Consider the following 12,916-nt stretch of genomic DNA (forward strand, 5'->3'; position numbering starts at 1 on the left):
CTAAGCCTAAGCCTAAGCCTAAGCCTAAGCCTAAGCCTAAGCCTAAGCCTAAGCCTAAGCCTAAGCCTAAGCCTAAGCCTAAGCCTAAGCCTAAGCCTAAGCCTAAGCCTAAGCCTAAGCCTAAGCCTAAGCCTAAGCCTAAGCCTAAGCCTAAGCCTAAGCCTAAGCCTAAGCCTAAGCCTAAGCCTAAGCCTAAGCCTAAGCCTAAGCCTAAGCCTAAGCCTAAGCCTAAGCCTAAGCCTAAGCCTAAGCCTAAGCCTAATCTGTGCTCCAAAGCCTTCGAACTGACGGACTTGTGTCCCGAAGTCGAACTCTTGAAGTTGTCACCGAGTTGGCTAATAAGAAAGACGCTACGTTGTCTTTTTAGTAAGTTTTCGTCGAAATTCTGGAAAAAAAATCTGAAAAAAATGAGAAAAATTGAAGTTTCTTGTGAAAACGTGCAGCAGCCGACAACTAACGGGACTGGGAAAATTGAAATTTTTAACACAGTTAAAATGCGATGTGCGCATAGTGGGTGAAAGGCCATAATGCGCGCACCGCGTGTGGCGACCACCTATTATGCACCTATCGCGAACGGTTCGCGATGGGTCCATAATGTATCCATGATGCTTCCACTCACGAAACAAACAATTCGAAATATATATTGTTTTTCCGCCTATTTTTTTAACATTTTATTGCAATTTTTATTGAATTTTTGATTTTCACTGGTTTTTTTTCTTGAAATTTTGTTTCGTATGTGGTATTTTGTAATAATCATAATATTTTTTTCTAAATTGTGTGTCTTTTAGAGAAAACACTGCTCTAACCAGTTGAGGCATTTAAAAACATCATTTAAACAACATGGCAAGCATTATTTCGTTCCTAATAAATGGAAGCATAGTCAGGATTACTGTAGTTTCACATGTATTTAGCCATTAAAATTGTAATCTGAGTTTTCATCGGTATTTGCGCATACTCAGAAAATTTTGTTAAATATCTTGTCTGTTCCTGTATTTTCAAGAGCGAAATATCGTCAAAATCAGATTATTTCGTTGAATCTGGAAATGCCCACTGTTCTTCATGCCTACTCGTGTCTATTTCTCATCAGCGTTATAACTCACCTTTTAAATAATATTGTAGAAACAAATTTTTTGCAGCTTCTCTTCGAGCAGCAGACTTCACAAAAACTTCATCAACAAGAAAAAACGTGAAAATCTTCAACATCGGAATGTCTAGGTGAAGGATGTCGGAACGGGCAAGGTTTGGAGCACGGCTCAGCTTTTTTAGATTTTAGATTTTAATTTAGAAACACACCACCGAAGAGGAGGAGATAAAGATGGCTCGGCTCCAGAATGCATTGAAAGTTGTTGGATGGTCGAATGGATTGAAAGCAATTGTAAAGAAGGAGTTACCCGGAAGCCCTGCCAAAAAGCAAAAACCGGCATCGGTTGCGCCGAAAATTTTGGACTCCTCGATCGGAAGAGTGAGTTTGCTGATTTTCAAAAAATAGGATGAAAGGCTGAATAATTTGAGCTCTCAATTGCTAAAAATATACGGATGGACAAAACTACGATCATCATTGGTCACAAAGTTGCAGCTCCGAAAAGAGAATTCGTCTGGAATTCTGGAAGTTCACAAGAATGGTGAGTACTTACCTTTCAAGTGAAAATTGAGGAAAAATTGAGAAAGAAATGTGTTGAAAGATGCAAAAAAATGACAAAAATTCAGCTTATCCTGCTAAAATTACGCGTGAAAAAGCATATTTTGTGCTTGAAAATCGCAAAAAAAATGCATTAGAAAAACCGATTTTATTTAGTCCTCCTAACAAATCGATTTTTGTAGACCTGGAGTCATCCTAGCAAACGAGGCAACACTGGAAGAGGACGAAAAACGTTAAGATTCCGTATGAAGATGTCAGAAAACCGAGTTAGGAGGAACTTGGAATTAAATTTTTGAGTTTTCTTTTTTCTATAATTTTTTAAGCTCACTTTTTATTCTTTTTGTTGTTCTCCCACTTAGGCCATGTTAATAAATGTGTTTTTGTTAAGAAAACTGTCTTAAATGCTCAGGATCAGGTTTTATTATTAAAAAAACAAACCCACAAAGCGCACATAATTTATGTTCGCGATGCTCGCAAAATGCATCTCAAGTTCGCGATGGACGCACAATGCGCGCGCAATGGGCATCATTTCCGGTTCCTTTTTAACACACGCGCGATCCACTCCGAAAGCACTATGCGCACATCGCATTTTAACTGTGAATGAAAATTTGAAAAAAAAAACTAAATTTGAGAATTTTTGAGTTAAAAAATTCCAAATTGCAGAGAAATAAAAAATAAAATTTTTAGAGAATATATCGAAAGAAATTCAAATTTTTAAGAAAAAATCCCAAAAATAAATCATTTTTCTAGAAAAAAAAAGCAAAAAGTTCCCATTTTGCGATAAAAATCGAAAAAATCCCGATTTTTTTACAATTTTCTAAAAAAAAACTGAAAAAAATCCACATTTTTCAGAAAAAAACGCTAAAATTTTAATTTTTTCTAGAAAAAAACAAAATTTTCAATAAAAAATCCAAAAATAAAACCAAAATTAAAAAATTATAATAATTACGGGTAAAATCGTATGAAATCCCGTTTTTTTTTTAATCGTAATTATTTTCAATTTTTTGGTTTTCTCCTCAAAAAAAATTGTTTTTTTTCCCATTTTTCTTTAAAAATTGAAAGTTTTCCAATTTTTCTCGAAATATTGACTCAAAATTAGCTTTTTCTTCGAATTTTTAATAAAAATTTTCACTTTCGCGACCCGTTAGTTGTCGGCTGCACGGTTTTCTGAAAATTGAGAAATAAAATTAGAAAAGTTGCAAAATTGAAAAAAAAAACCGCAAAAAACTGAAATTTTCTAGGCAAAAAAAAATAAAAGAAATCCACAAATTTTTCGATAAAAATTGAAAAAATCCAAATTTTCCTGAAAAAAATCCCAAAAATCCAATTTTTCTACAAAAAAAACCCAAAAATCCACTCCTTTTCGATAAAAATTTGAAAAAATTTCGATTTTTCAAGAGAAAATTCCGATTTTCTAGAAAAAAAACCCCAAAAAACTATAATTTTCCTTTAAAAAAAACCCCAAAAATCCAAATTTTTGTACAAAAAATACCAAAAAATCCACATTTTTCAATAAAAATTAGAAAAAAAAAACAATTTTTGCTGAAAAAAAACTCAAAAATCCAATTTTTCTACAAAAAATACAAAAAAAATCACGATTTTCCTGAAAAAAACCCAAGAAACTATAATTTTCCTGAAAAAAAAATCCAAAAAAAAACCGGGAAAAAAACAAAAGAAATCCAAATTTTTCGATAAAAAAATTGAAAAAATTCCGATTTTTCAGGAATAAATTCGGGAAAAAATTCAATTTTTCTAGTAAAAAACCCAAAAAAAACCCAATTTTTTTGCAGTTTCCGTCACTTCTTCTACCACCGTTTCCACAGTAATCTCATCGAAGGCTCAGGTCGCCTACTCGACAAAATTAATGATACTACTGCTGCCCAACAACAACTACAAACTACAAACGAACTCGACGGCGATGGCCCAGAAATTGCAATCGCCGCGGCCAAAGCATTCCATCCGACTGAAAAATTCGATTTGGAAATGAATGTGGACGACGATGAAATTCTGAAAGTATTTGATATACAAGAACAAGAGCAAATTGTGATGAAAAAAATCCGACATTTGGAGAATTCTGACTTACATTTCGAGCGAATTCATGTGAATTTGGCGAAAAAAGAGCGATTTTTTGACGACGTTCAGAGCTCGGAAAATGACTCAAGCGACGAAAAACTCGCCGAAATTTGCGATTTTTTGAGCCAAAATTGCCGGGAAATCTCGAATGCTGCGAAGCCTCCTCGAGCAACACTTGACGAATGGATTCAGACTGGAAAATTCGAAATACAACGTCGTCGAGAGATCCGGGCGGTTTGCCACGTCATCAAGGCCATCGGTCAGATGGGAATTACACTTGGCGAGCTGTGTGGAAAATTGAAAATTGCCATAGAGCAAATTGCCGGAATTTTGGCCGATTTGAGCGGAGACAAGAAATGGTGTCCGAGACCTTGGATTGCGCCGGAAGGTTTTCTTTTTTTTTTAAGGGATTTTTGGGGCGAAAAATTTGGATTTGGCTCACCACGCGCGAGCTTTGATTTAAAGGTGTTTTCGCGGTGAGACCCGGAAATTTTATTTTTCCTAAATCTCTCTGAACCCGGTCATGATTATACTTAAATGAAAGCTCACGGCGAGCTGAATTCGAATACTAAGTGTATGGTTGTTTAGCTACAGTAACCTGACACTGAATTTCGCGGCGAGACCCGAAAATCCCCAAAAACTCTCAAAAACCGTCTTAGAATCGATCAAAATATGTCAAGATTATACTTAAAGGAGGACTAACGGTTCGGACGATTTTGAACGTATAGACCAAAAATAAGCTCAAATGAACGAAATTCGTAATGAAACTGCTCAAAAATTTTTCAAAAATTTTTTATGGCGGTTCAAAATTTTGAAAAAAATTACACTGATTTTGGCTAAAATCACGATTTTTTCTCATTTTTCCGTGTCACATTTGTCCGAAGTTGGTTTTTTTAGAATTATCGTCCTTTATTACATATTTTGGTAATAAATCTCATTTAATTTCGTCGATTAAAGTGCATTTAAAGCCGATAAATAACCAGTTTCGATGATTTTTGGTTACCTATCGGCTTTAAATGTACCTTAATCGATGAAATTAAATGAGATAATCTACCAATATATGTAATAAAGGACGATACTTCCAAAAAAGCCAACTTCGGTCAGATGTGACACGGAAAAATGGGAAAAATTCGTGATTTTAGCCAAAATCAGTGTAATTTTTTTCAAAATTTTGAACCGCCATAAAAGATTTTTGAAAAATTTTTGAGCAGTTTCATTACGAAATTCATTTAAGTATAATCATGAGCGGGTTCAGAGAGATTTAGGAAAAATAAAATTTCCGGGTCTCACCGCGAAAACTACAGTAACCCTGGAGTTTTCGTGGTGGGACCCGGAAATTTCAATATTTTTCAAACTTCTCAGAACCTGGTCAAGATTATACTTAAATCAAACCCTTCCTTCTTGGCAGATTTTGATTGTTTTTGATGGTTTTTCGCAATTTTTGGGTCTCACCGCGAAATTCAGCGTCAGGTTACTGTAGCTAAACAACCATACACTTAGTATTCGAATTCAGCTCGTCGAGAGCTTTCATTTAAGTATAATCATGCCTTAGTTTGCTTGATTTTGACGAATTTTAGAAATTTTAGGGTCTCGCCACGAAAAAGTACAGTAACCACACACTGGAAACTGAATATTTTGAATTTTCAGTGGCATCTTTGAGTTTGCCTCGTCGAGAGCTTTTATTTTAGTATAAACATGACTAGGTTCTGACGATTCTGAAGAATTTTGGAAGTTTTAGGGTCTCGCCGCGAAATTCAGCGTCAGGTTACTGTAGCTAAACAACCATACACTTAGTCTTCGAATTCAGCTCGCCGTGAGCTGAGCTTTCATTTAAGTATAATCATGACCGGGTTCAGAGAGATTTAGAAAAATTAAAATTTCCGGGTCTCACCGCGAAAACTACAGTAACCCTTTCGAAAAAAACTTAATTTTTGCAGGTCTTTCTTGTATAAATTGTATTTTTCTTCTTTCCTTAAAGTTTGAGCAAGAAATTGGAACAAATAAAGTCCTGCCGCGAATGCTTCAAGGTTACTGTAGTTTTTGGTGGTGAGACCCGGAAATTTCTTTATTTTTCAAAAATTTCAGAACCCGGTCATGATTATACTTAAATGAAAGCCCTTGATGAGCTGACTTTGAAAATGTTCATTAAAATTTTTAAAATGCTAAGCCCCGCCCACTTCTTGGTGGGTCCCGTCACGAATTTTTGGAAATTATAGTAAAACGCCAATTTCATACTGATTTTGATGAATTTTAACAATAAATTAGCAGTATTTTAAGATTCTGAAATTAATTTTTTACTGAAATTGGCGAAAAATTGCAGATTTTTACGGGCATCTACAGTAACCTAGGTGGTTTTCGTGGCGGGACCCGGAAATTTCTGAATTTACGCAAACCTGGTCATGATTATACTTAAATGAAAGCTCCTAGCGAGCTGAAATCGAATATCTATTTCAAATTCGTGTCCCGTCACGAAAACCTACAGTAACCTGGGCGGTTTTCGTGGCGGGACCCATAAATTCAAATTCTACGGAACCTAGTCATGTTTATACTTAAATCAAAGCTCCTGGCGAGCTGAATTTGAATTTTTCGGTTTTTTTTTACCACGAAAAATCCATTCAAATAATTTTCTCTTACAGGTTGCATCTCCCTGCCGGTAGTTCGTTGGATGGCTGAAAGTGTTCTGGTTTTAATTGTTTCAAAGCTTGGAATTCAACTGAAAGACGTCATCACAACATACGAATTCGCTGTTCAACCGATTGCTATTCGAGAAATTGTACGGAAGGAAAAAAGTGCCAAAAAATCCAAAAATTTGCTCTGAAAACTTGCAAAATCGGAAAAAAAAATGAATTTTTGTGCTAAAATTCACCCTCAAACTTTGAATTTTTACATAGCAAGCTCCTGAACCTGTAATAATGTTTTTTTTTTAATTTGGAGTTAAAAAAGCTTTTAAAAAATCGAATTTCTGCTGAAAAATGTTCAAAAACTTATTTTTTCCGTTCAAAGACCAGTAAAATACATATTTAACAGTGAAAAACTTGAAAATAAAACTCAAAAATTTTGAAAATGTCTAAAAATCTTAATTTCACAATTGAAAAAATTCAAAAATCTCGAATTTTCACCCAAAAAAAATCGTTTTAAAATGTCCAAAAATCGCAATTTTGGCATTTTTTCAAATTTTTTTGGAAGTTTTCCAAAAAATCTCTGTTTTTCCCGCCGCTCAAAACCCTCAATTTTTCAGATTTCCCTGCTGGAAATGCTCGATTGCATTGAATTTATCACTGAAGAATTCAAATCTCCAAAAATGACGTCTCCATTCTCATCGCCATCTACCCGACAATCAATCACTTATATTCAAGCGAAAATCGACGGAATTGACAAATTTTCGCGAATTTTCCATTCGATTCCACTTTTGAGCACAATGTCATCGAAACCACTCTCTTAAAACTGCAAATTTCTGGATTTTCGACCTTAAAATTTTTAAAAATTCCCAAAAAATCAAATTTCTGTCAAAATTTCAAGATTTTCCACCCAAAAAAGCTCTGAAAATGCAATTTTTTCAGGCAAAAGTTGCCGAAAAAACCAGATTTACTCTTAAAAGGACACACAATATAAAAATTTCGAATTTTTTCAAAAAAAAAAATTAAATTCATATTTTTGGAAATTTTTATTTGAAAAATTCGAATTTTTTGGAAAAAAATCGGAAAATTTCAAATATTCAATTTTTTTGGGAAAAAATTCCGAAAATTCCAATTTTTAATTAAAAAAAACCGATTTTTCAACATTTTAACTGCATTTTAGGACACTTTTCACAATAAAAATGATAAAATTTTCAAAAAAAAAAAGGATTTTGTAGTGTATTCCGAAATAAATCACATAAAATTGAGTTCAGAAATGAGCTCATCAAGATCATCCAACTTTCTTGGGTTATGAGTCTCAACGTATCCACGTGCATGACGGAAGAATTGGCTCAAATGCTCGCGAAGCTGCTCGGCAGACGTGTAAACGTCCAAAACTTGCTCAATATCCGGCAGAGAGTGATTCTCGTGTTGAGCGTTACGTGTCGAACCGGGAATTTGTTGCAGGGTCTTGTAGAGTCGAGGATTGGCACGTTCGATCGAGTTGAACAGCTCCAGCACTTCCTGAAAAATTGGAAAAATTGATTTTCTGGAAAAATTCACAAATTTTTAGGTGAAAAATTGAAAATTTGGGCATAGCTTCCGCATCTCCAGTGACAAATGTGCTCTATTGCACAAATTGTTGGTTGGAATACGGTATTTATTGCATATTTCAGCCGAGAATACCACTATTCAAACCATCAATTCGGATAGAGAAACACACAAGTCACAGACAGTATTGGGAAATTCAGTTGCCAAGTTGCCGTATAATTTTGACCTACTTTGCGCAATGTCTAAAAAGTTGGGTTTCGTCACGAAAACCTGTGGGTTACTGTAGGTTTTTGTGGCGAGACCTAGTTTTTTTCAAAGTTGCGCAAACTACGGAAAAATTGATTTTCTGGACAAATTGAATGAAAATTCACAAGTTTTTGCTCAAAAAAACGAACATTTGGGAAAACATATTTTCGAGAAATTGTCTAAATTTTATTTCTAATTTTAGACGAATCTTCCAAAATCCAAACATTTTCAATTTTTTCCGGAAATAAAGTCGAAAAATCTATTTTTTGTCAATTTCTTCCGTAACAAATCAGTTTTTTTTCCAATTTTTCTCTGAAAAAAAGGTGAGAAAACAAAGGGTGAGAAAAAAAAATTGTTTAATTTTTCCGGAAAAAAACTGAAAAATCCAAAATTTTTGAATTTTCTTCATAAAAAGTCGGGAAAACCCAGAAATTTTCCAATTTTTTCCGGAAAAAAAAAATGGAAAGAACTAAAAATTGACTTTTTTCGGAAAAAAAAAGTCTAAAATCCTATATTTTCCGTTTTTTCCTTTGTTTTTCCAAAATCCAAAAAATTTCCAATTTTTCGTAAAACAGTTAGAAAACCCAAAAATTGACATTTTTTTCCGGAAAAGAAAATTGGAAAGAACCAAAAATTGTTCAATTTTTTTTCGGAAAAAAGTCGAAAATTCTATATTTTCTGTTTTTTCCTTTGTTTTTCTGAAATCCATAATTTTTCCAATTTTTTTGGGAAAAAATCCAGTAAAAGCCAGTTTTTCGCAAATTTCCATCCAATTTTCACCCTTAACGGCACAACAACGGACTTGTGCCTCTTCGGCGGTGGCGGGGCAGGCGTCTGCCTCAAAACTCCTTCAAATTCAAGCACATCTCGCATTGCAGCGTTGGCCTTTCGTTTAGCAGATCTTCCTCGAGTCTCTTCTTCAACAATATCCTCCTCATCCTCGTCAGATTCACTTCCATGATCTTCTTCATCCCCTCCACCTTCCTTTTGTCGAAGCTCCTTAGCTTCCGACAGTTGCCTTCTACGATCTTCCTTAGTACACTTTGCACACCACCATCCCTCCTTGAAGCCTTCCTCTTCGAAAAGAGCTCGACTGATCGTTGGACGATGACAAGCTAGAAGCATGTGAAGACACGATGGATTTGAAGCTTCCTGTACACGACGGCAGAAACGTGGCATTTTTAGATGGGAGAAGCACTCTGGAAAATGCAAAAAGAGTTAAATTTTGACTGAAAATCTAGTTATTTTCCGAATTTTCTGCTAATTTTCGCCTAATTTGACATATTTTCATCAAAAAAAAGTCTGGAGATTGAGAAAATTTTAAATTTGGACAGTTTTCAGCCTATTCACATTTTCAGCCAATTTATGACTGAAAATGTGAATAAATACAGTTTTTATTCCAGAAATCTGCGTAGGAGCACATAAGTCACTCTGAAAGAGAATGTTCATGTAATTTTGCGATATAAAATTTCCTTTTTATTTTTTTTTTTCAAATCTAGAAGATTTAATAGTGAGGATTCCTGAGGAAAGTGCAAATTTTCAAAAAAATATTTTTTTGGCGAAAATTGTTTTTTCTCTTCGAATTCAAATTTTTCACAATTTGCAGAATTTTCCACCCCCCCCCCCCTCTCCATTTTTTCAGCTTCCGGGTAATTTCCACCCAAAAAATTCAAATTCCCCACTTAAAACCCGCCAAATTCTCACCTTAAACAACGGAACCACCTTCCAAACACTAATCGCAGCCGACGAGGAGAACTGTCCAAGTACCATTTCCATAAAGAACATTGGTAGTGAGGCGAGGCAGAACATACATAAATATGGTACAAGGAATGCTGCACCGCCATGTTGGAATACTAGAAATGGGAATTTCCAGAAACTTCCTGCAAAACGAAGAAAATTGTAAAAATTTTCCAACAAAAAAAATTTTTTTTTCAAGATTTTCCAGAAATTTTCGCGATTTTTCACTGGGAAATTCAAATTTTTCGTTAAAATCTTACTAAAAAATTCCTAATTGAAAAAATCAGTCACCGAAGTGAATATTTGCGGGGAATTTGAATTTTGGCATGAAAATGCTGGAAAAATAAATTGAAAGTTGGAAATTTTAATTTTTTGTTGATAAATTTTTTTTCCGAATTTTCCAGGAATTTTCACATTGAAATTCGAATTCTCCGGTTCATTTTGCCGCTATTGGACTTTTTTCCCAGAAGCCAGCTTGAAATTTGAATTTCGAGGAGTACGGTAGCCCCAAAAGTACGCAAACACCTGCTAGGCACCGAACCTTACGACAATTAGTCCAAATTGACTGAAAATCGGGTTACGGGGGGTGAAAAGTGATGGAGAAGTCGAATTTCGTAATGAAAAACTGTGAAAACCACTGGAAAAAGTTGAAAATCATGAGTTTTCGGGAAAATTGAAAATTTGGGCATAGCTTCCGCATCTCCGAGTGACAAATGTGCTCTATTGTCAAATTTTTGGCAGAAATACGGTATTTATTCACATTTTCAGTCCAATTTAAGGCGGAAAATGTGAATAAATACAGTTTTTATGTCATGAATACGAGTAGAAGCACATAAATCACGAAAATATCGATTTTTAGAAGATTTTAGGGATTTAAACCGAAATTTTTGTGATTTTCCAGTTAAAAATGTTTTTGTTTTCATTATTTGAACCAAAAACTCCAAAAAAAATCGATAAAAATGGCTAGGAACCATCATTTTCAGATTGGTGGCCTAGAACCCCCAAAAGTTAGGCCACCAATCTATTTTGTTCGAAAAAACCAATTTCTATGGTAAAAATGAGTGGAAAACTCAATTTACAACTGAAAATTTGAAAAAATTACTAGAAATGGGAGATTTTCGCTTTTAAAATCATTTAGACCCAATAAATGACAAAAAAAATGAAAATGTTGAATTTAAACTTTTTTTCCAAAATTTTGGTGTTGAAGTTCGTTTTTAGAAGAAAAAACTATAAAAAATCAATAGAAAAGTTATTTTTTCGGAAAAAATAAAACAAGTGCGCTCTATTGAGAAAGTACTGAAAATTCGATTTTTTCACTGATTTTGTCTGGTTTCAACGTGAAAAATAGGTTGAAAAATTGAAATTTCGAGTATTTTTTGCAGAAAAATCGATATTTTATCCATTTTTCCACTGAAAATCCCAAAAATATCCAATGTTTCACCAAAAAAAACCCCAAAACAAGAGATGTTAGAACTTTAGAACACACACTCTCTTATCAATTTATAATCTTATCAATTTCTCGCACGTACTCATTTCGTATGGTCAGATTATTATCTGTTGATATCGTGGACTTTGGCCCCTGTTTTCGCCGAAAAATCGTAAAAATTCCGGATTTCTGGCCTAAAAATTAGAGAAAGTTGGTTTTTTCCATGAAAAAGCAGTTAAAAATTGCTATTTTCATCAATTTAATGCGACAAAACTTCAAAAAGCCCCCAAAAATTAACGTTTTTACAAAAAACAACGACACTCCGCTAGTACACCAACGCGTGTTGTTTAGCGGTTTGGCGGGAATTCAAATTTCTCGCTTTCTTACCAACTCCCGCTGTGAAACCAATTACTGCTAGCAGATAATCCGACTTGTTACTCCAATTTCCTGAAAAAAAATTTTTTTCACAAAATTTTTTTTTGGTATTTAAGGATTTCTCAATAAAAATTTTGGTTTTCATAGTTTTTTCACTTAAATTCGTGTTTTTCACGTCTCCAGCTTCAAAATGACCCCCATCATGCCCTGTTTCCGTGCAATTTGAAAAATTCGGGTCTCGCCACGCGTTTTTTTTTGCAATTTTCGAACGAACTGTTTTACCAAAAAAACATCAAATTTCTAATTTTTACGCTTTTAAACTTTCAAAAATCTAAAATCTAAAATCTCAGCCTCCAAAATCTTTGAGGCCGATTATCTCTATGAATTTTTGGTCAAATTTGAAAAAAAAAAGTTTTTTCACTTCCCACAGTCTTCAGCTTTCAGAATTTATCCTTTGAATCCAGTCTATCTCTAAAACTAACCGAGATCCATGCGATATAGTGAACGCCGCGACGAAGAAAAACCATAAAAACAAAACCACTCGTCTTCTGCCTCGATTTTCAAAATGAAAAATGAATTTTTTTAGAATGAAACTTATATTTTCCAGTAGCCACTGACTTCAGCTACGCAGCGGTTTTTGAATTACTCAAAAATATTGAAAAGCCACCGATAGAGAGGATTTAGTGTGAAAAAAAAGGGGTGAAAAAACACCGGAATTGGGAGAGATATAGGACACGTCCATATCTCGTTAAGGAGAGCACTTTTTTGCCGCTACAGTATATGCAGGCATGGTAGAGCAAAACTGTTATGAAATTCGGATTCTACGTAAAATTTTGAACCGATACACAGCTCCCGCGCCTTTTCGTCTGCGTTGAATAGGTTTTTTGGGCGTTTGAAAATTTTGCCAAATTTCATTTAAATTATCATAACTTTGTTGAAAATGTAGGTAATTGCAAAAACTAAAGAAATTGAACAATCCCGCTTATGGGAGCATCATAATATCAACAGTGCGTATCATCTCGAGCAAACGTGTGCAAAAAAAGCGACGTGACACGCGGTTTTTCGTGTTTTTTCGTGTTCCAGCAATCATAAGATTTTTCAGAAATTTTACCATAACATAAAAATACATGTAGAAGAAAGAGAAAATATTTCTGTATAACAGTGTGTAATTTCAAAAAAATCGGACGCACACACGCTGACTTGTGAGGCTTCAAAAAAAAAGTTGAAATAGTCAAAAAAAAAATCCATCATTTT

At 34.3% G+C, this 12,916-nt stretch overlaps 2 non-coding genes and 3 pseudogenes across 5 annotated transcripts; 3 read left to right on the forward strand and 2 right to left on the reverse strand.

Annotated features, from left to right (window-relative positions):
* Window positions 1–150: 150 nt before the first annotated feature.
* On the reverse strand, window positions 151–263 carry cTel7X.3. The gene has a single exon (NR_070311.1). It is a non-coding gene; the product is annotated as an Unclassified non-coding RNA cTel7X.3 (non-coding RNA).
* Window positions 151–263, forward strand: cTel7X.2. Its single transcript, NR_070310.1, has one exon. It is a non-coding gene; the product is annotated as an Unclassified non-coding RNA cTel7X.2 (non-coding RNA).
* Window positions 261–7,587, forward strand: CE7X_3.1 (annotated as a pseudogene). The gene is made up of 4 exons: window positions 261–366; window positions 3,430–4,100; window positions 6,349–6,485; window positions 6,951–7,587. Coding segments are annotated over exons 1-4 (1,551 nt in total).
* cTel7X.1 lies at window positions 1,316–1,935 on the forward strand (annotated as a pseudogene). The gene is made up of 3 exons: window positions 1,316–1,462; window positions 1,513–1,622; window positions 1,822–1,935. Coding segments are annotated over exons 1-3 (371 nt in total).
* On the reverse strand, window positions 7,582–9,933 carry CE7X_3.2 (annotated as a pseudogene). The gene is made up of 3 exons: window positions 9,829–9,933; window positions 8,905–9,323; window positions 7,582–7,851 (listed from the first exon to the last, which is right to left on the reverse strand). Coding segments are annotated over exons 1-3 (794 nt in total).
* Between the last annotated feature and the right edge of the window lie 2,983 nt (window positions 9,934–12,916).

This window comes from Caenorhabditis elegans, chromosome X, assembly GCF_000002985.6.
Source record: "Caenorhabditis elegans chromosome X".
Taxonomy (NCBI): Eukaryota; Metazoa; Nematoda; class Chromadorea; order Rhabditida; family Rhabditidae; genus Caenorhabditis; species Caenorhabditis elegans.